Source organism: Pan troglodytes, chromosome 16, assembly GCF_028858775.2.
Source record: "Pan troglodytes isolate AG18354 chromosome 16, NHGRI_mPanTro3-v2.0_pri, whole genome shotgun sequence".
NCBI lineage: Eukaryota > Metazoa > Chordata > Mammalia > Primates > Hominidae > Pan > Pan troglodytes.
The window spans coordinates 68,583,361-68,606,967 of NC_072414.2; the positions used below are offsets into that span (position 1 = coordinate 68,583,361).

The window sequence follows — 23,607 nt, forward strand, 5'->3', positions numbered from 1 at the left end:
CTACTTGCATTTTGCTCATAATCATAAATATTCCATCTTAGCACAATACCTGAGGCATAATAAGAGCTCAGTAAAGATCAGCCTTTTTTTTTTTTTGGTTTGTATGTATTTATTCTTATTATCATCGTCATTATTATAAACAGTCTTTCCTGACTGCCCCAGTCATACCTAAGTTTATCCTCCCTGGAATTAACCTAATACTTATTTGTACCTTTCTTTTGTTACTTTGGACACTGCCTCATAAAAGGGTTATTTATATACATCATTTACTTCTCTTAATATATTGTAAACTTGAGAAGGTTAGAAATCATGTTCTATACACTTTTGTATGCTGATAAGTATTTAAATGTGTTGAATGAATTCCTTAACATCACAAAGTAAATAACCAAATATTTTTTAAAAACACATGAATGGGTGTTAAAAATATTTAAAAATTAGATTTAACATTAGATTTCACCTCAAAGTTCTGTCAGAATCCTATAATATTTGTTAAAACTTATGTCTTTCCCTACCTCTCCTCTGTTCAACTTAGGTATCCTACTCCACGGTCAGGCTCTCTGGTCAATTCTAACACAAAAATTGACGCTATGTCAATTCTTGTACCAATGTAAATTTAACACAGACCTGTGTGTTTATCCATATCTAAATTTATATCTAAATATCCACGAAGGATTGGTTCCAGGATCCCCATGGATACCAAAATCTGCAAATGCTCAAGTCCCTTATATAAAAAGACATAGTACAGTTAGCCCTCCATATCTGCAGGCTCCGCATGTGGAACCCACAGATACTAAGGGTTAACTCTGAATGTAGATACACAAACACACACACGCCCCCCTCAACCTCTCATTCCTCTCTCTGCCCCTTTTCAGAATATGTTCTTGATAGTCAATTATTGTTAAAGATAGGAAGTCTATTAGCCTAGTGATTACCACTGGACACTGAAGCTGATGTCCAAGCTGCTAATACTGCAGACAGAGGTCCAGCTATTATACAGTGAAAAACTATGAATTCCCATGCTGCTCTTTCAGCTCTCTCTCCTCTCCTATTTCTACCCCTACACAAACTGCAGCTCAATGGCAATATATTACACAAATCTAGTTCCTTTATCTTCATCCTTCTGTACAAAAACACAGTCCAATGATTAGAACTTTATTGCCTATCTTGCTTTTCTTAGTCCTCTTTGCCAAACTATGAATTCTTTCCACCTAAATTGCAGCAGCAAAGTTCTGACTCACAGCGACTCCTTTTCCAAATTAAATCTGCCTATCAAAACTTTCAAGCAACCACATGTACTGTCACAGTTCTTCATCACATATAGGTTATATAGGTCCCTACTAATTAATTTTAGAACACATATCCAGTTTAAAATATATGCTAGTTCTGGCTTTGCCTGTAGAACATTTCCCTCATCCCACTGCTTGGAGAAAAATCAAGTATCTTTAGTTTTAATTCATCTTGAGTCAGGTCCTGAAAGCATTATCTTCACTACCTGTATCATGAAACCTGGGGCAGACCATCATGCCTTGAGCCTGAATTCCAATTTATGATAGTAATATGCAATTTGTTTATCCCTTCTTAAAAGGCCAAAGAAATCTTAGTGTTAAGAACCACAAAGCTCACAATCCAATCTCATCTAATTCTTCCACAAATTTTTACTGGACACCTACCATGTGCAGAAAACTAAAAACAAAAATCCTCTTGACATTTATATCCTAGTAGGAGAAAGCTAATGTGTAAATATATAAACAGTTGAAATACACAGTACTTTAGATGATGGTTAAGTGCATTGGTAAAAAATTAAGTTGGGAAAAGAGACGGTTGAAGTGGAGGTTATTATTTTATTAAGGCCTTGACAATTTTTGCTTCCAGCCATGATTGAGTAACTAGTATCATATTGTCCTTTCTACTACAAGCAACTTAGAAATTCTTAAATATATGATTTTTTTTCATGTATGGACAACTGTCAGCACAGGACTGGAATCCCTCAGAAAAAGCAAGTGAAATAAGTCCTATGATTGTCTCACCCTTTGTGCCTGAAGGCACTTTCCAGATAGCTACATATCGGGGAAGGGTTAAGTAACCAAAACAGAGCATACATGTAAGTCTGAGCTAAGAAAAAGCTGGAATTTGTGGGGCAGAGTAGCAGAGTGAAAAGATGTATGCAGAGAAGGTCTACAAATCTTCAGAGAGGCCCCACTGAGTTTCTGGCTATATTAATCTGCTGAATAAGAAGGCAAGAATCTCCAAAACTGGGGAAAAAATAACTATCCAGGAACTGTAAGCTGAACGAGAACAATTACTGGAGCTTTCATAAAGCTGGGAATGTTTGCGTTTCAGCTGTCATATTTGAGGATACTCATTGAACATCCTAGTCATTCTGTAGAGTTCACAAAGGACATACCTTAGAAGGAGGAACAACAGAGCCCTAGGATTAAAGGCTACTCTATTTCAAACAAAGTTTAAAACCGTATTTTCAGAGACAAAAGCAAACGTACAAGTTTAAAAAATGCATTACAGAATTAAATTCTACATTCTCTTAAAGAAAACAATAAAACCCAGACATAGAGCAATGTAGCATTTACACTGTCCAATATATGAAAAAAATAAAATACTAATAACAAAATTACTAAGCATAAAAGGCAGAAAATATAAGCCATACTTGGAGAAAAATCAGCCAAAAAGCATGAAAAGGAATGACAGATATAATGGACTTCAAGTCAATTCATAAACATATTAAATGAAAACATAAAAAAAAAAAAGAAATATCGAGAAACTGAAACTATAAAATCAACCAAATGGAACTCCTGGAGATGAAAAATATAACACATGAAATAAAAACGTCACTGGATGATTTTAAAAGCAAATGAGATACAGTAGAAAAAAAGATCACATAGGACATAGAACTATCTAAATTAGAGAGAAAAAAGACTGACCTATGGGACAATATGAAATGTTCTGTATTAAGTACAACTGGAATCAGAAAATAGAAGAAAAATAGACTGAGGCAGAAAAAACTTTTTCAAGAAACAATGGCTAAAATTTATCCAAATTTGGGGTAAAATATAAACTCACAGATTCAAAAAGCTAAATGAATATCAAACAGAATAAACACAAAGGAAACCATAACAAGAAGAGTTCCCAACCTGCCTGGGCAGCACAGTGACAGAGGAGCTAGAAAGAAATTATTTAGGCAGATAGTAAGGATAAGGAAGTCCTCAGTAACGTTTCCTTTTAATAAAAAAGCAGCCCCAAAATCATTTATTTTCTAAGAAAAAGCAGTCTGACAAATCCAGCTGCAGGAGTAGATAAGCAAGCTGGAAGCTTGCATAGGTAAATGCTGGCAGCTGTGCCAACAGGGAAAAAAGTACCTGGTGGCCAGGCATGTTCAACATGGAGGTTCCCTCTTCCCTTTTCTTTGTCACCACATGTGCAGTAAGGCAGGCAACATGGCACCAGCCAGGTAGAGACCCTATCTGCATAATAAAAGATTAGGGTGGGATAGCCAGCTTCTTCACACTTTGCAAACAGCATACCTGGTCCAACCAATCTCTCGCGCCCTTTGTAAATCAGACACCGCCTCCTCAAGCTTGTCAATAAAACTCCACGCATTTCTCCATGAAACCAGAAGACCCACTCGAGCGCCCCTCTCTTTCTGCAGGAGAGAGAGCTGTTCTCCTTTCTCTTTGTCTATTAAACCTCTGTACTTAAACTCACTCCTTGTGTGTGTCCATGTCCTTAGTTTTCTTGGCATGAGGCAACAAGCCTCGAGTATTTACCCTAGACAATGACGTCACTTCAATAGTCAGACTCAGTCTCTAAAAGCATTTAAAAAGTAGCTGAGCATGGTGGCATGCCTGTAGTACCAGCCACTCAGGAGGATGGGGTGGGAGGATCACTTGAGCCTGAGAAGTTGAGGCTACAATGAGCTGGGATCATGCCACTGCATTCCAGCCTAGGCGACCGAATGAGAGAATCCCCCTGCTCCCCACCCCCCAGCCCCCAAAAAAAACAGCAACAACAAACAAACCAGAAAACCATACCAAGGCACATTACAACAAAATTACTTAAAACCATGATATGGAAAAATACATATATATATGCATTTTTAATATTTGTATTAAATAGTTTCTATTTATATTTTTTACATATAAAAATATATACAGCAGAAAAGAAAAAATAAGAAACATCAGATATAGTAAAAAAGAAAAAAAAGAATGTGTGTTCTCTGCTGATCAGAAACAACCAAAGACATTAAAAAAACATAATAACATGTTTAAGAGATGAAAGAAAAAAAATGTCATAACAGAACTCTACATCCATTAAAAATTTCATTCAAAAATAAAGGTTAAATAGACGTTTTCAGGCAAACAAATGCTAAGAAAACCTACTGTCAGTAGACCTGAACTATTAAAAACATTAAAGGAAGTTATTCAGGTGAAAGAAAATGACACCACATAAAAATTCAGAACTACATGAAGAAGCAAAGAGCGTAACAAATGGTTTCTTAAATTATTTAAAAGATAACTGAAAGATTGGAACAAAATTAAAATGCAGGATTTGTAACATGAAGAAGTAAAATGTATGATAACAGTAACACAAAAGGCAGAGGAAAGGAAGATGGACTCATATTGTTGCAAGGTTCTACAATAGTAACTGGAATACTATAATATTATTTGAAGGCATACTGTGATGGTTAAAAGATACGTATTTGAAACTGAGCAAACACTAAAAATAAAAAGTGGTAGAGTTAATAAATCAATGAAGAGACAAATGTCCAGACTAGGTGAAAAAAGGAGATGCAATTACATGATTATCATAGTTACACATTAAATATAAAGAGACACAGTTAAAATTTACAAGGAAAAGAAAGGAAAAAGATACTATGCAAAAAACAAATTTTAAAAAATAGAAATAATGCTATTAATATTACACAGAGTAGGTTTTAGGATAAAGAGAATTAGAAGAAGATATGAAGAAGGAAAATTGATAATGGGAAAGGGAACAATTTGTCAAGAATATATACTTCTAAATTTGTATATATCTAATAAGAAAGTTTCAAAATTTGAAGAAAAACTGGAAAAAACCTGAAGGAAGAAAATTTTTTAAACATAATAAAGATTGAAAATGTGGACATTCTTTTTGAAGAAACAAATGGAACAATATCAGAGACAATACTACAGATAGAACATTACAGAATATTCTAACAGTACTAACCACATAGACCTAACTGACATAGAAAGTACACCTATAATAAGCACAATATAAGTGCATTTCAAGTAAATAAGCAATATTGTCCAAGGCAGACCAGTTGCTGAGAAATACAACAAATCTTAATATTTTTAAAGGGAATGAAATTATACACAGTATCTTCTCTGACCACAGAAAATTAAATCAACACTGAAAGACAAAAAGATATCTGGAAAGTTCAAATGTTTGGAAATTCAACAAAACACTTCTAAGTAATCAATAGGTCAAAGAAATTAAAAGTCAAATTAGAAATATTTTGAACTATATCAAAATAATACTACAACATATTAAAATATGTTGAATGTAGGTTAAGTAGGTATTAGAGGGAAAGTGATAGCTATAATTACATATATTATAAAAAAAAGAGCTTTCAAATCAATAATCTCAGAGGCCACCTTAAGAAATCAGGAAAAAAGAAAATGTAAATATGAAGTAAATACGAGTAAAAATAATAAAGAACATGAAATAAAAATGAACAAACAAAAATCAAATGCAGCAAAAATTTGTTATTTCAAAAGAGTAACAAAATTGATAAATTCTAGACCAGAGATCGGGGGGAACGAAGGAAGAAAAGACAAATTAAAATTTTCAGTAATGAAAGAGAGGATGTCACTAAAAATCATACAGGAATTAAAAGGAAAATAATGAAATTTTCTTCAATGCAAGCACACAATCTTCCTAACTCAGTGCAAGCACAAGATTGAATTATTTTTCTTTCCTCATTGCTCTGGCTAGGACTTCTAGTACTGCGTGGAATAGCAGTAGTGAGAGTGAGCATACTTGTCATGTTTTAAAATTGCATTTTTTCAATGCAAGCACACAATCTTCCTAATTCAATCCAAGCACAAGACTGAATTAGGAAGAGATTGAAATCATGAATAAAGCAGTATCAATGTAGAAATTAAATTAGTAATAAAGAACCTACCAACCAAAAAAAAAAAAAACCAAAAAACCCTTGACCAGATAGATTTACAGCCAAATTCTACCAGACATACAAAGAAGAAATGACACCAATCCTACTAAAACTATTCCCAAAAAGCTGGAGATGAGAGACCTCTCCCTATCTCATTCTATGAAGCCAGAATCAGACTGACACCAGAATTTGGCAGAGGCACAATGGAAAAAAAAAAAAAAAAACTTCAGACTAACATCCCTCACAAACACAGATGCAAAAATCCTCAACAAAATACTAGCAAATAAAATCCAGCAGCACATTAAAAAGTTAACACACCACAAATCAAGTAAGCTTTATTCCTGAGATGTAAGGCTGGTTCAATCAGCAACTCAATAAATGTGATTCACCACATAAACAGAATCAAAAGCAAATTCCATATAACCATCTAAATAGATGCAGTGGAAGCATCTGATAAAATCCAACACCCCTTCATGATGAAAACTTTCAACAGATTAGGCATCAAAGAAACATAACTAAAAATAAGGCCGGGCATGATGGCTCACGTGAGCCTGTAATCCCAGCACTTTGGAAGGCTGAGGCAGGTGGATCACTTGAGGTCAGGAGTTCGAGACCAGCCTGGCCAACATGGCAAGCCCTGTGTCTCTGCTAAAAAAAAAAAAAAAAAAAATATATATATATATATACACACACACACACATATATATACATACACACACACACACACACACACACACACATATATATATATAGCACTTTGGAAGGCTGAGGCAGGTGGATCACTTGAGGTCAGAAGTTCGAAACCAGCCTGGCCAACATGGTGAACCCCGTGTCTTTGCTAAATATATATATATATATATATATATATATATATATATATATATATATATATATTTACACACACACACACACACACACATATTAGCCGGGTGTGGTGGCAGGTGCCTGTTATCCCAGCTACTCGGGAGGCTGAGGCAAGAGAATCACTTAGAGCAGGGAGGCAGAGGTTTCAGTGAGCCAAGATCGTGCCATTGCACTCCAGCCTGGGCGACAGAGGGAGATTCTGTCTCAAAAAATAATAATAATGATAATAATAAGAGCTATCTACGATAAACCCACAGCCAACATCATACTGAAGGTGCAAAAGCTAGAACCATTCTGCTTGGATCTGGAACAAGACAAGGACGCCCACTCTCACCACTCCTATCCAACACAGAACTAGAAGTCCTAGCCAGGGCAATCAGGAAAGAGAAAGAAATAAAAGGTATCTAAATAGGAAAAGAAATCAAACTACCTCTCTTTGCTGACAATATGATTCTACACCTAGGAAATCATAAAGACTCTGCCAAAGGGCTCCTAGAATTGATAAATGACATTAGTAAAGTTTCGGAATACAAAATCAATGAACAGAAATCAGTAGCATTGCTAACAACATCTAGGCTGAGCGTAAAATCAAGAACACAATCTCATTCATAATAGCCACACGAAAAATTAAATACCTAAGAATACAGCTGACCAAGGAGGAGAAAGACTTCTAAAAGAACAACTACAAAACTGCCGGAAAAAAATTACAGATTACACAAACAAATGGAAAAACATTCCATGCTCATGGATTGGAAGAGTCAATAGGGTAAAAATGGCTATACTGCCCAAAGCAATTTACAGATATAATGCTATTCGTATCAAACTGCCAATGTCATTCTTCACAAAATTAGAAAAAATGATTCTAAAATTCATATGGAACCAAAAAAGAGCCCAAATAACAAAAGCAATCCTAAGCAAAAGAATAAAGCCAGAGAATCACACTACCCAACTTCAAGCTATACTATAAAGCCACAGTAATCAAAACAACTTGGTATTGGTACAAAAACTGACACATAGACCAACTGAACAGAAAACTCAGAAATAAAGCCACACATCTGCAACCAGCTCATCTTCAACAAGGGAGATAAAAACAAGCAATTGGAAAAGAATTCCCCATTTGATAAATGGTGGTGGAATAACTGAATAGCCATATGCAGAAGATTGAAGGTGGACCCCTACTTTTCACCAGATACAAAAATTGACTCAAATGAATTAAAGATTGAAAAGTACCTCAAGCTACAAAAATTCTAGAAGACAACCTAGCAAATATTTTTCCCAACATCACCATTGGCAAATAATTTCTGGCTAAGTCCCTAAAAGCAATTGCAACAAAAACAAGAATAAGCAACAAGTGGGACATAATTAAACTAAAGAGATTCTGCACATCAAAATAAACTATCAGCCGAGCAAAGAGACAACAAACAGAATGGGAGAAGATATTCAGAAACTATGCATCCAACAAAGGCCTAATATCTAGAATCTATAGAGAACTTAAACAAATCAACAAAGAAAATAACCCATTAAAAACTGGACAAAAGACATGAACAGACACTTCTCAAAAGAAGATATATAAGTAGCCAAGAAACATGAAAAAATGCTCAGCATCACTAATCATCAGAGAAATGCAAATCAAAACCACAATGAGCCCAGCACTTTGGGAGGCCAAGGCGGGTTGATCACGAGGTCAGGAGATCAAGACCATCCTGGCTAACATGGTAAAACTCTGTCTCTACTAAAAATACGAAAACAAAAAATTAGCCAGGCATGGTGGTGGGCACCTGTAGTCCCAGCTACTTGGGAGGCTGAGGCAGGAGAATGGCGTGAACCCGGGAGGCGGAGCTTGCAGTGAGCCGAGATCACGCCACTGCACTCCAGCCTGGGTGACAGAGCGAGACTCCGTCTCAAAACAAAACCACAATGAGATATCATCTCATACCACTAACAATGCTATTACCACAAAGTCAAATAACAACAGATTCTGGTGAGGCTACCGAGAAAAGAGAATGCTTACACAGGGAATGTAAATTAGTTCAACCACTGTGGAAAGCAGTCTGAAGATTTCTCAAAGCACTTAAAACAGGGCTACCATTCGACCCAGCAATTCCATTACTGGGTATATACCCCAAATAAAATAATCATTCTACAAAAAAGACACTTGCAGAAATCTGGAAGTGGTTGCCAAGGCCACTAGGCAGCAAATATGAGTGCGACAAGTCCCTGACTCAGGCATCCCGCTTTCCCTGGCCTGGCTCACCAGGTCCTACCAAGGTGGCTTACTCTTTTACAATTTTGGGTCTGGTTGCAGGAGGCCTGAATGCCATTAGCTAACAAAGCTGGTGGAGTGAATCCACTTCATACCATGATCAAACCTCCAAGGGCAGCAAAGAAGCTAAAAGGAAAAAGGATAACAACTTCAAAGATTAAAGAAACAACATCTCACAGAGCTGAGAAAGAACTAGTGCAAGAACTACGGTATCTCAAAGCCAGAGTGTCTTCTTACCTCAAAACAACAGCACTAATTCTTAACAACAGCAATGATTCTTAACCAGGCTGAACTGACAGACACAGAATTCAGAAGATGAAAAGGAATGAAGATCATCAAGATTCAGGAGAAAGTGTGAACTGAATCCAATGATTCTAAGGAATACAACAAAATAATACAGGAGCTGAGGGACAAAACAGTCATTTTAAGAAAGAACCAAACTGATCTGATACAGGCAAAAAACTCACTTTGAGAATTTCATAATAAAATTTCAAGAATTAAGAGCAGAATCAACCAAGCTGAGGAAAAAAAATCTCAGATCATGAAGACTAGTTTTCCAAATTAAATCAGACAAACATAAAGAAAAAAGAAGAAGGAACAAAACCTCTGAGAAATATGGGATTATGTAAAGAGACCAAATCTATGAATCATTGATGTCCCTGAAAGAGAAGGAGAGAAAAAGCAAGCAACCTGGAAAGCATATTTGAGGACATCATCCATGAAAATTTCCCCAAACTCTAGAGAGGATAACATTCAAGTTCAAGAAACTCAGAGAACCCCTGTGAGATACTACACAAGACAACCATGTGCAAGACATACAGTCATCAGACTCTCCACGATCAAAGTGAAAGGAAGAATTATCCATGATGAACATGCATACAAAAATCCTCAAGAGAGAAGGGGCAGTCACCCACAAAGTAAACTCATCAGGCTAACAGTGGATCTTTCAGCAGAAACACTACAAGGCAGAAGAGATTGGAGGCTTATATTCAGCATTATTAAAAGAAATTCCAACCAAGAACTTTAAATCTAGAAAAACTAAGCTTCATAAGGGAAGGAGAAATAAGATCCTTTTCAGACAAGCAAATGCTAAGGGAATTCATTACCATAGACCTGCCTTAAAAAAGGTCCTTAAGAGATAGTGGAAATAGAAAAGATTATTATGGTCCACAAAAACAAACAAACAAAGACACTTAAGTATGTAGGCCACTAACACTATAAAGCAACTGCACAATCAAGTCTGCATAATAACCAGCTAACAACGTGACAGGATCAGATCTGCATGTATCAATATTAACTTTAAATGTAAATGAAAATAATGCCCTCAATTAAAAGGTGGAGTGGCAAGGTGGATGAAGAAGCAAGACCCAACCATATGTTGTCTTGAATGGACCCATCTCACAAGCAGTGATAGCCACAGGTTCAAAGTAAAGGGATGGAGAAAAATCTAACAAACAGGAAACAGAAAAAAGCAGGGGTTGCTACTGTAATTCCAGAAAAAAATAGTATTTAAATCCACAACAAACCAGACAAAGAAGAGCATTACATAATAGTAAAGGATTCAATTCAACAAGAAGACCTAACTATACTAAACATGTATGCACCAAACACAGGAGCACATAGATTCATAAAACAAGTTCTTATAAACTTATGAAAAGACTTAGAAAACCACATAATAATAGTGGGAGACTTCAGTACCCCACTGACAGCATTAAACAGACTACTGAGGCAGAAAACTAACAATGATATTCGGGGCCTGAACTTGACACTTCATTAAATGGACCTAATGATATCTAGAGAACTCTCCACCCCAAAACAACATAATACACATTCTTCTCATCTGCACAAGGCACAAGGTCTAAATCACCCACACAGTGAGCCATAAAACAATTCTCAACAAATTCAAAAACCCAAAATCATACCAACTATGATCTCAGACCATAGCACCACAGAAGTAGGTATCAATTCTAAGAAGAGTGCTTAAAACCATACAATGAAATGGAAATTAAACAACCTGCTCCCAAATGACTTTGGAGTAAACAATAAAATTAAAGCAGAAATCAAGAAATTATTTGAAACTAATGAGAAAAAAAGATATGACATACCAGAATCTCTGGGACACAGCTAAAGCAGTGTTAAGCGGGAAGTTTATAGTGCTAAACTACCACATCAAAATCTTAGAAAGATCTCAAATTAACAGCCTAACATCACATCCAGATGAAGTAGAGGAAGAGGAACCCAACCCCAAAGCTAGTGGAAGACAAGAAATAACCAAAATCAGAGCTCAACTGAAGAAAACTGAGATGAGAAAAAATCATGCAAATGACCAACGAATCCAAGAGTTGATTTTTTTGACAGACAAAGACTGATAGACCACTAGCTAGACTAATAAAGAAAAAAAGACATAAGATCCAAATAAGCACAATCAGAAATGCCTAAGGGAACATTAATACCAGCCCTACAGAAATGTAAAACAACCCTCAGAGACTATTACAAACACCTCTATGCATACAAACTAGAAAATCTAGAAGAAATTGATAAATTCCTGGAAACATACAACCTTTCAAGATTGAATGAGGAAGAAATTGCAATCCTAAACAGCCCAATAACTAGGACTGAAACTGAATCAGTAATAAAAAGCCTATGAACCAGAAAAAGCCCAGGACCAGATTTAGAGTCAGATTCCACCAAATGTATAAAGAAGAGCTGGTACTATTACTATTGAAACTATTCCAAATAATGAGGAGGAGGGACACTTTAACTCATTCTATGAGCCAAGCATCATTCTGATATCAAAATCTGGCAGAGACACAACAACAAAAAAAAAAAAAAGAAAGAAAGAAAGAAAGAAAAAAGAACACAGGCCATTATTCATGATGACATGCATACAAAAATCCTCAAGAAAATGCTAGCAAACTAAACCCAGCAACACATCAAAAAACTAACCCACTATGATCAAATAGGCTTTATCCCTGGGATATAAGGTTGGTCAACAAACACAAATCAATATATAGGATTCATCTATACACAAAACTAAAAACAAAAACCGTATGATCGTCTAAATAGATGCAGGAAAGGCTTTCAATAAAATTCGACATCGCTTCATGTTAAAAACTTTCAACAAACTAGGCAGAAAAGGAATATACCTCAAAATAATTAGAACTGTATATGTCAAACACACAGCCAATATCATACTGAACAGGCAAAAGCTGGAAGCATTGCCCTTGAGAAATGGAACAAAACAGGATTCCCACTATCACCACTCCTGTTCAGCATAGTACTGGAAATCCTAACCAGCGCAATCAGGCAAAATAATGAATAAAAGGCATCCAAATAGGAAGAGAGGAAGTCAAACTATCTCTATTTGCTGATGATATGATACTATCCCTAGAAAACCCCATAGTTTCTACCCCAAAATTCCTAGATCTGATAAAAAACTTCAGTACCATTTCAGGATATAAAATCAATGTACAAAAATCAGTGGCATTTCTACACACCAACATCCAAGCTGAGGGCCAATTCAAGAATGCAATCCCATTCACAGTAGCCACAAAAAAAGAATAAAATACCTAGAAATACAGCTAACCATGGAGTTGAAAAATGTCTACAACAAGAATTACAAAACACTGCTCAAAGAAATCAGAGATGACATAAACAAAGGCAAAAATATTCCATGCTCATGGAGAGAAAGAATCTATTGTTAACATGGCCATACTGCTCAAAGCAATTTATAGATTCAATTCTATTCCCATCAAACTAACAATGATATTCTTAACAAAATTAGAAAAAAATTATTTAAAAACTCATACGGAACCAAAAAAGAGCCCCAGTAGCCAGAGCAATCCTACGTAAAAGAACAAAGCTGAAGACATCACATTACCCACATTACCCAACTTCATACTATACTTTACAAGGCCATGAACCAAAACAGCATGGTACTGGTACAAAAACAGAAACATAGATGAATGGAACAGTAAAGAGAGTGCATAAAAAATGCCGCACACCTGCAGCCATCTCATCTTTGACAAAGTTGACAAGAACAAGCAGTGGGGAAAGGAATTTCTATTCATTAAATGGTGCTGGGGTAATTGGCTAGCCATATGCAGAAGCTAAAACTAAACCTCTTATTTACACCATTTATAATAATCAACTCAAGATGGATTAAATAACTTAAATGTGAAACCTCAAACTATAAAAACCCTAGAAGATAGCCTAGAAAATACCATTCTGGAAACAAGACCTGGTAAATATTTCACGATGAAGAAGCCAAAACCAATTGCAACCAAAAAAAAAAAAATTGACAAATGAGACCTATTTAAAATAAAGAGTTTCCACACAAGTATAGAAAATATTACCAGAGTAAACAGACAACCTACATACTGGGAGAAAATATTTGCAAACCATGAATCTGACAAAGGTTTAATATTCAGAACCTATAAGGAACTTAAACAAATTTACAAGCAAAAAACCAATCTCATTAAAAAGTGGGCAAAGAATATTACAGACACACTTTTTTTTTTTAAGTCAGCATCTTGCTCTGTTGCCCAGGCTGGAGTATAGTGGTACAATCACAGCTCACTGCAGTCTCGACCTCCCAGGCTCAAGTGATCCTCTTGCCTCAGTCTCCTGAGAAGCTGGGACCACAGGGGATGCCACTATGCACTGCTAACTATTTCATTTTTTGTAGAAACAGGGTCTTGCTATATTGTCCAGGCTGATGTCAAACTCTTGGCCTAAAACAATCCTCCTGCCACAGCCTCCCAAAGTGTTGGGATTATAGGCGCGAGCCACCACACCCAACCTGAACAGATACATTTTTAAGAAGACAAACACATGGTCAACAAGCATATGAAAGAATGTTTCACATCACTATTCATTAGAGAAATGGAAATCAAAACCATAATTAGATATCATCTTATACTAGTCAGAATGGTTATTATTTAAAAAGTCAAAAAATAATAGATGCTGGCGAGGCTATGGAAAACAGGGAATGCTTATATACTGTTGGTGAGGGAATGCTCATATATTGTTGGTAGGAATGTAAATTATTCCATTATTGTGCAGAGCAGTCTGTAGATTTCTCAAAGAACACAGAACAACCATTTGACCCAGCAATTCCATTATTGGGTATATACCCATAGGAATATAAATCTTTCTACCATAAAGACACATGTATGTCTGTGTTCACTGCAGCACTATTCATAATGGCAGACATGGAATCAACCTAAATGCCTATCAGTGGGAGAGTGGACAAAGAAAATGGGGTACATATGTATCATGGAATACTATGCACCTATAAAAAAAGAATGAGGTTGCATGCTTTGCAGCAATATGGATGAAGCTGGAGGTCATTATTCTAAGCAAACTAATGCAGGAACAGAAAACCAAATACTACATTTCTCGTAAGTGGGAGTGAAACACTGAATACACATGGACACAAAGAAGGAAACATCAGACACTGGGGCCTACTTGAGGATGGAGGGTGCAAGGATGTTGAAGATAAAAAAACAACCTATTGGTTACTATGCTTATTACCTGGATGACAAAATAATCTATACAGCAAATATCCTGTGACATGCAATTAACCTATGCAGTAAAGCTGCCCAAATACCCCTGAACCTAAAATAAAAATTTAGAACAATAATAAACAAATAATTTAAAAGGTGTGCTCCCCTCTTCTCTAGGGGGAAAAAAAGGCATACACTCATGTGGTCATCAAGGCAGTATTTACAATAGCAAAAACATGGTTTTAGGTTGTCTATGGGAAGATGGAACATAGATCTATGATGAAAACTCTCAAGAAACTAAGAATAGAAGAAAGCTTCCTCAATCTGATAAAGGACATCTAAAAAAATAAAAACAAAAACAAACTACAGCTAACATCATCCCTTAATGGTGAAAAATTGCTTTCTCCCTAACAACAGGATCAAGGCTTCTGTTCTGTATTTTACTGAGGGTACAAGACAGTGTAATATGATAGTAAAAACAGTATACAAATTGGAAAGTAAGAAATAAAACTTTTCACTCCCAGATACCATGTGCATGTACATTAAAAATCTTATAAATTTACCAAAAAAACTAATTAGAGCTTATAAGTCAATTGGGCAATGTCCCAGAATATAAGGTTAATACGCAAAAAAAAAAAAAAAAAAACTGTTTCTATAAACTAGCAAGAAATAAGTAAAAATGAAAACAAAATAACGTTTTAAATGATATTCCATGTGTAACACTTATACACTAAAAATCACAAAACGTTACTGAAATTTTATGAAGAAGCTCTAAGGAAATGCAGAGAATATACCATAATCATGAACTGGAAGACCCAATACAATACTATCACAATGTCAGTTATTACCAAGCTGAGCTATAGCTTCAATGCAATCCTAATCAAAATCCCAACAGGCTTTCTTATTTTAGAAAGTAAAAAACTAACTTAAATGTAAAACCCAAAACTCAAAACCATAAAAACCCTAGAAGAATATAGAGGCAGTACCTTTCAGGATACAGGCATGGGCAAAGATTTTATGATTAAATCGCCAAAAGCAACTGCAACAAAAGCTAAAATTGACAAATGAGATGTAATTAAACTACAGAGCTTCTGCATAGCAAAACAAACTATCATAAGAGCAAACAGGCAACCTACGGAATGGGAGAAAAATTTTTCAATCTACCCATCTGACAAAGGTCTAATATCCAGAATTTACAAGGAACTTAAACAAATTTACAAGAAAATAAAAACAACCTCATCAAAAAGTGGGCCAAGGACATGAACAGACACTTCTCAAAAGAAGACATTTATGCGGCCAGCAAACATATATTAAAAAAAGGTCAACATCAGTGATCATTAGAGAAATGCAAATCAAAACCACAATGAGATACCATCTCATGCCGGTCAGAACAGTGATTACTAATAAGTCAAGAAAAAAACAATGCTGGGGAGGCTGTGAAGAAATAGGAATGCTTTTACACTGTTGGTGGAAATGTAAATTAGTTCAACCATTGTGGAAGACAGTGTGGAGATTCCTCAAGGATCTAGAACCAGAAACACCATTTGATCTAGCAATCCCATTACTGGATATATACCCAAAGTAATATAAATCATTGTATTATAAAGATACATGGACACTTATGTTTGTTGCAGCACTATTCACAATAACAAAGACATGGAACCAACCCAAATGCCCATCAATGATAGACTGAATAAAGAAAATGTGGTACATATACACCATGGAATACTATACAGTCATAAAAAGGAATGAGATCATGTCCTTTGCAGGGACATGGATGAAGCTAGAAGCCATCATCCTCAGCAAACTAATGCAGGAACTGCAAACCAAACACTGCATGTTCTCACTCGTAAGTGGGAGCTGAACAATGAGAACAAATGGACACAGGGAGGGGAACAACACATACAGGGGCCTGTTAGGGGTCGAGAGGAAAGAAAGCATCAGGACAAATAGCTAATGTATGCTGGACTTAATATCTAGATGATGGGTTGATAGTTGCAGCAAACCACCATGGCACATGTTTACCTATGTAACAAACCTGAACATTCTGCACGTGTATCCTGGGACTCATAGTAAAATAAAATAAAAATAAAATAAAATCAGTTACAATAACAACAACAAAAGAAAGTAAAAAACTGATCCTAATATTTATATAAAAATTGCACAGTCCTGAGATAAGCAAAACAAGCTCAAAAAAGAAAACAAAGTTGAAGGACTTCTACTTTATTTGAAGACTTTCTATAAATCAAGATAGTTTAAAGATAAATTTATCAATGAAATAGAACTGAACTGAGAGTCCAGAAATATATTTAAACTAACAGGGCAGATTTACATTTTTATCAAGGTTTCAAAATAGAAACTTAGACATCAATGGAATGCAATAGAGTCCAGAACAGAATCACACATATATGATAGATTTTTTTAAATCAAGGTGCTAAGCCATATGGAAAAGAAAAATCTTTTCAAAAATGGTAGTAGAGCAGGCTATCTATAGAAAAATAAACCTGGACCCATACTTTATATCATGCCTACTAATTTATTTTAAATGGACTATAAGCCTAAATGCAAAAGCTAAAATTACAAATCTTCTAGAAAAAAATATGATAGAGTATCTTTTGACCTCTGGGCAGGCAAAGATCTCTTAGACATACCCAGAAAGCACTAGACATAAAAGAAAAATACTGATAAAGCATATATCATTAAAATAAAAAAATTTTTCTTATCAAAAGCTATTATAAAGAAAATGTATATGTAAGCTCCAGAATGAGAGAAAAGACATCTCAATACATACATCTGTCTGATAACTTGCAGTCAGAATATATAAATGACTAATAAAATGACAGCCCATTTTTTTAAATTGGGACACTTCATAAAGGAAAATACTGAACAGTTTTAGAGGATATGAAAAGATGATCAATATATGTGTTAGTCACTGGGGAAATGCAAATTAGAACAACGAGATACCACTACATTCCCACTAGAACTAAACTAAAATTTTAAAAACTAGTAATACCAAATATTGGCAAGAATGTGAAGGACCTGGAATTCTCACAGATTGCTAATGGGAGTATAAAATGGCACAACTACTATGGAAAACAGTTTGACAATTCTACTTGTAGGTATTTACCGAAGAGAAATAAAAATATTTGTTCACCCAAAGACTTTAAAGGAGCTTTATTTATAAATGTCCCAGATTGGAAACCTAAATGTCTATCAGTAGAATGTGGTATATCCATACAATGGATATAGTCAGCAATAAAAAGGGAAGAAATTACATATACACATCAACACAGATAAACCTCAAAAACAGTATAATCAGTTAGAAAAAAAAAGCCAGCTGCAAAAGAGTGGATGTCATTTGTATAAATTTCTAGAACTGGAAAAAGTAATCTCCAGTTATAGAAAGCATACCAGTGGTTGCCTCAGGCCAGGAGTGGTGGGAGACTGACTGCAAAGAGGAACAAAGAACTTTATGGGGAAATGAAAATGTTCTAAATCTTGATAGGGGTATGGATTGTATGACTGTCTAGATTTTTCAAAACTCAAACAGTGTATTTTTGACATCGCCACATTGCACTTAAATAAATCATACATCAATGAAAAAAGTCAATAGATACAGTTAGTATGCAAGAATGGACACAGATGGCAAAATATTAGAAGATAAAACTATTTTTCCTATGGTTATTTACATTTTTAAGATTTTCCTTAAAAAACAAATCATTAGTTACATTTAAAAAAAAGGCCCTCAAAAGCAGCTTCATTGATAAGGTGACATTTGATCAAAGACCTGAAGGAGGCAAGGAAGCCAGCTGTATGGATGTATGTGAGAAGAACCTTCTAGGAAGAGGAAACCTGAACTATAAAATCCTTGAGGTTTTGACAAGAGCAGCGACAGGCTGTGACTTACATTTTAGCAGGTCTGCTGTGGCTGCAGTGTTTAGAATATACAAGGGCAGAAACAAGACTAGTCAGAAGGCTACTATAACAATCCTGGTAAGAGCTGATTGAAGCTTTGGATCAGGGGAAAGCAGTGAAGTTAGAGAGACGTTGTCAAATTCTGAATATATTTTTAAAGCAAAGCTAACATTTGCAGTTAGATTGGATGTGAGGTGTCGGAGAAAGACAGATCAAGGATGACTTTAATGGTTTTGGCCTAAGCAACTAGAATAAAGTATTCATTTGCTGATATAGAGAAGACTATGAAATGAGGTAGGTTTTTTGTGGCAAGAAGAAAGAGCAGGTTTGTTTTGGACGTACTAAGTTTGAGTAAAGCTGAAGATATAAAATTGGTAGTCATTGGCAAGTAGAGGTATTTATAGCCGCAGAACCAGGGAGCTCACCAAGAGAATGTGAACATTAAAAACAGACAGGTTCAAAAAACAGGCCCTTAAAACATTCAAAAGTATCAAGAGGTCTGCAAGTTCTCAGGATAAACTAGAAATGAAGGTCAGTAATGCCCTAAAATACACCGTAAAACTATTCTGAGAAATCTGGACTAACTTCAAAAACTAAAATCAAAAAAGCCTTTTCTATTCTTTGATTAAATGAGCACTCTGAAGTTATCATTGATTATGTAAATTGAAATAGACACCTAGATTGATCATTATCTAAACACTGAAACTACAGAGAGATAACTGCACTGTCCACTATTATTGTACGTTCTATATTCCTATAATCCCATGGGTGAAGCTTCTCCATCTTTGAGACACTTAGTGGTAAAAGTATAAGGACATATTCAGAATAGTTGCCCTTGAATAGCAAAGGATTATCTGCTAAAGCAGAGCTATCTCTGTGTCCTCGAACCGGACTCATCCGTCATCAGATGACACTCAAAGCTTGTGAGGTAATGATGTACTACACAGCTGTCTGATCTTCAGATGACACTTTGGAGGCTGATGATAAACTACAGGTCTGACAACTCACTTTCCATTTTAAGATATTTCTTGAACTTTTTCTTGTTGTGACAGGCAACAAAATTGATTAAGCCTAGTCATGGGATTTGACACTACAGCCAGTAGACTTCTATTTGTTGATTGCTATTGATTTTCTTTGATACTTCATTTAAAAATCAATAGTTGGAAAGAAAAATAGGCTTGGTTTACACATACTTAAACATACTATTGTATGCTGGAGGAGGCACAAGTTTGGCAGAGCTTTGGCATCCAATTATAAGAAGAGCTCTTAACAGGTGAAAGCAAGGGCTTTAGATCGATATGCAGTTTTCTTTCTCAATCAAGGAAAGTGGCTATAAATTAGGCTCATCAGTGTTATTTCCAAGGCTTTCATGAAGCAAACAACTTTAAACTTTTTTTGTCTTCCTTGGATTTACATTAAAAGATACATCACTAGAGTTTTTCTTTTGCTTGTAAGGGTATTTAAGGTACCTGAAGTTCATCCGGGCTTTTATCTTTTTGGCTTTTTTTTTATTTCTTTGCCGCTCTTCTCCATCTTTCAAAGCTTCTGCTGGAGCTGTACTTTCAACCACAATGTCAATAATGTACTTCTTCAAGGAAAGATGCTCCTGCAAGATAAATAAATAAAATAATAATAATGAGGATGATTATTTAAATATAATATAGGATTGCTATAGACTACAGTGAGTTTAAGACATTTGATGAAACTAAAAGTAATCTCCGTAATACACTGGTTTCTACAATTGTTTTGGAAAACGTTGAAGAAACTGTTTTACTTAAGGATTTTACATCACTGACTTCACTTCATTGCATATCAATTGTGCCAATGCTAAGGTTACATGGACATAATCCCTACCAAGATATCACACAAGTAGAGTAGGAAAGGTAAAATATATTCACAAAACTATAATATCATCTATAATACCAAGCCAATCGGAGATTTAGAGTGCTGTAAGAACCCGAAGAGGGAAACAAGATCACTGTTCACTAGGCGGAAGGGGGGGAAACTTCAGGAAGGAAGCACCATATCTGCTATCCCTTGAAGAAAGGATAAAATGTGAACATACGGATATTAGGTAAGTATATTTGGCCTGTGAGTAGGGTAAGGCTGCAGGAAGGAAAAAGAAGGTCATCTCAGAAAACACATCCTAGAGATGAGAAAGCGGAATGTGGGTATCCACAGCAAAGCTTTGGTTCAGCAAGAGCACATAGTGTTTGGTCAAGTTCCCCTCCTTATCCATCTTAGATTTTATGGCCTATCACTATAATCATTCTGTTGCCTGTGCTCAACTCTTTTCCCCCTTTCTTCTTTCGTACATGCATGGCAAAATCCCAGTCCTAAATCCAACTCTCTCCCTATTCTGAGCCTATGTCTGAAGCAGATTAATGTGGCTATAATTACAAACTTTAAATTTATGAAATTACACCTCAAGTGGCCTCTAGTATTCCCAGGAAGTCAAGCAACTTTACATTAGTTAATCTACACACTTGCCTTGCTAAAAATTATTTTAGACTCTCTCCTTAAATCTCCAATATCCATCATCTCCTAACCCCATCTCTCAGTTCATGACTATGTTTATTTGATTAAGGAAAACAGCATTATTCAGACGAGAGCTTCCACACACTCCCACAGCTAAATGTATCAAACAATCTGCATATGTGCCCGTACACTCTCTTCCCTCCTGTTATAATATATGAACACATGTTCCTATCTAAGAGCAAGTCCTCCAAATATAAACTGGATCCCATTCCTTGTCTCGCATTTTTATGGTTATTTCTCCTCTTATCTACATCATCAGTTTTCCCGTTTCTACTTAAATCATCTCAAAAGGATTCTTGTTTGTATGTCTCTGATCAGCTGCTATCCTTTTGTACCAAAATTTGTTGAAACAAGTGTATTTTGCCTCTACTTCCTTAGCTCTCATTCGCTCCCAAACTCATTTTAGTCCAGCTTTTGCCCTTACCACCCTTACCAATCTACAAATTTTCCTTGTCAAGGTCAGTAACGCCAGTGGCCAATGTTCAGTTCTTATCTGTTTCTTGCAACCTTAGTCCTACAGATAATTTCCTCCTACCTGAGACTCCTTCACTAGGTTTCCTGACATCACATTGTCCTTCTAACTCATTGGCTGCTCCTTCTAAGTCTTCTTTGCTAGGTCCTTTTCCTCTTCTTGACCTCTAAATGTTGAAGCATCCCAGAGCTATACTCAGAGCTTTCTTCTTCTCTATCCAAACTCACTCATCTAATGCAGTAACTTGAAGTATTATTCATACACAGAAAATTCTCAAATTTTTATCTCTAGTTCTGGCCTCTCTCCCGAACTCCATTCACCTGCATAAAAATGTCTCCTCGAATTGCCTGAAACCAGCCGAGATGGTGCCATTGCACTCCAGCCTGGGCAACAAGAGCGAGACTCAGTCTCAAAAAAAAAAAAAAAAACACTCCTCAGCCAGGAACAGCGGCTCAACACCTGTAATCCCAACACTTTGGGAAGCCAAGGTGGGAGGATCACTTGAGGGCAAGAGTTCGAGACCAGCCTGGCCAACATGGTAGAATCCCGTCTCTACTAAAAATACAAAAATTAGCTGGGCATGGTGGTATAAGCCTGTACATACCTGTAATCCCAGCTACCTGGGAGGCTGAGGCAGAATTGCTTGAACCCAGGAGGCAGAGGTTGCAATGAGCCAAGATCGTGCCACTGCACTCCAGCCTGGGCAACAAGGCAAGACTGTCATTAAAAAAAAAAACAAAAAAAAGTCTCCTCAAAATCTCCAGTTAGGTGGAACATTTCCACAATCAGCATTTTGAAAATAACACGTCTACAACAAAACTCTTAAGTTCCTTATATACATCAAATTGTTCTTCTGAAAGTGTTCTCTATTTGAGTAAACGGTACCATCATTTGCATAATTGCTCACATCCAATACATCAGCAAATCCTATCAGTTCTCTTTTCATATATATCCCCAATTCAACCACTTATCCCTACCACCATCACCTGCTCTAAGTCACCATCAGCATTCATTTATATTACTGCAATAGCCTCTTAACTGGTCTCACAGTTTCTAATTTGACCCCATAGGTCTTTTCTCTATAAAAATGGCCACTTATTTTTTTAAAACTACAGTCAAATCACATCATTCCTTTTATCAAAACTTACATTCTCATCACACTTAGGGTAAATCCAAATTTCTCACCATGACCTACAAGGCTGAGTCATTGATCTCTCTGATCTCATCTACCATTCTCTTCTTCACTAAAACTACATCCACAGTGGTCCTCTTGTTGTTCCCCACATTCATCAGAAACTTTACTGCCTCAGGGCTCTATATATGTTGTTCCCTTAGCCAAGAATATTCTCTTGGGTATTTACGTGGTCTTGACCAAAGTGAATGCTCAGTCTTAACATACACCCTCTATTTTTGTCATCTCCTTATTCTCTTTATGTTTCTTCATAGTCATATCACTGCCTAACATTACATAATCATTTTCAATTTCCGTCCTCAAACATAAGTTTCCCAAGGGCAATGACTTTGTCTGTTTTGTTCACTGATGTTTCTATGCCTAGAACTGTGCCTGGCATATGGCAAGCACTCAGTAAGTATGTGTTAGATAAATAAAAAGAGAGTTAATGTAATAACAACTAATAATAGTATTTTTCAGCCCTTATTACACAAGATACATTGAGCTAAGTACTTTATATAATATCCTTCATCTCGTCCTTACAACTATACTTAGAAAAAACTTAGAAGGTATATATTTTTATTATCCTCATTTTAACTATGAGAAAACTTGGACACAAAGTTAACTTTTTCAAAGTTAGAAGGCCAAAACCATGACTGAGTGACACTGCAGCTAGTAAAGTGATAGAGCCTAAATTTAAACCCAGACAGTGTG

At 35.9% G+C, this 23,607-nt stretch overlaps 1 protein-coding gene across 29 annotated transcripts in view; it reads right to left on the reverse strand.

Moving 5' to 3' along the window:
- The window catches only part of SCAPER (S-phase cyclin A associated protein in the ER), a 567,113-nt gene that overhangs the window by 300,128 nt on the left and 243,378 nt on the right, over positions 1-23,607 (reverse strand). For all 29 annotated transcript variants that reach the window (XM_523229.8, XM_009429613.4, XM_063795293.1 and 26 more), the window contains one exon: positions 20,182-20,318. In XM_523229.8, coding sequence (XP_523229.2) covers positions 20,182-20,318 — 137 coding nt within the window. The remainder of the gene's footprint in view (positions 1-20,181; positions 20,319-23,607) is intronic.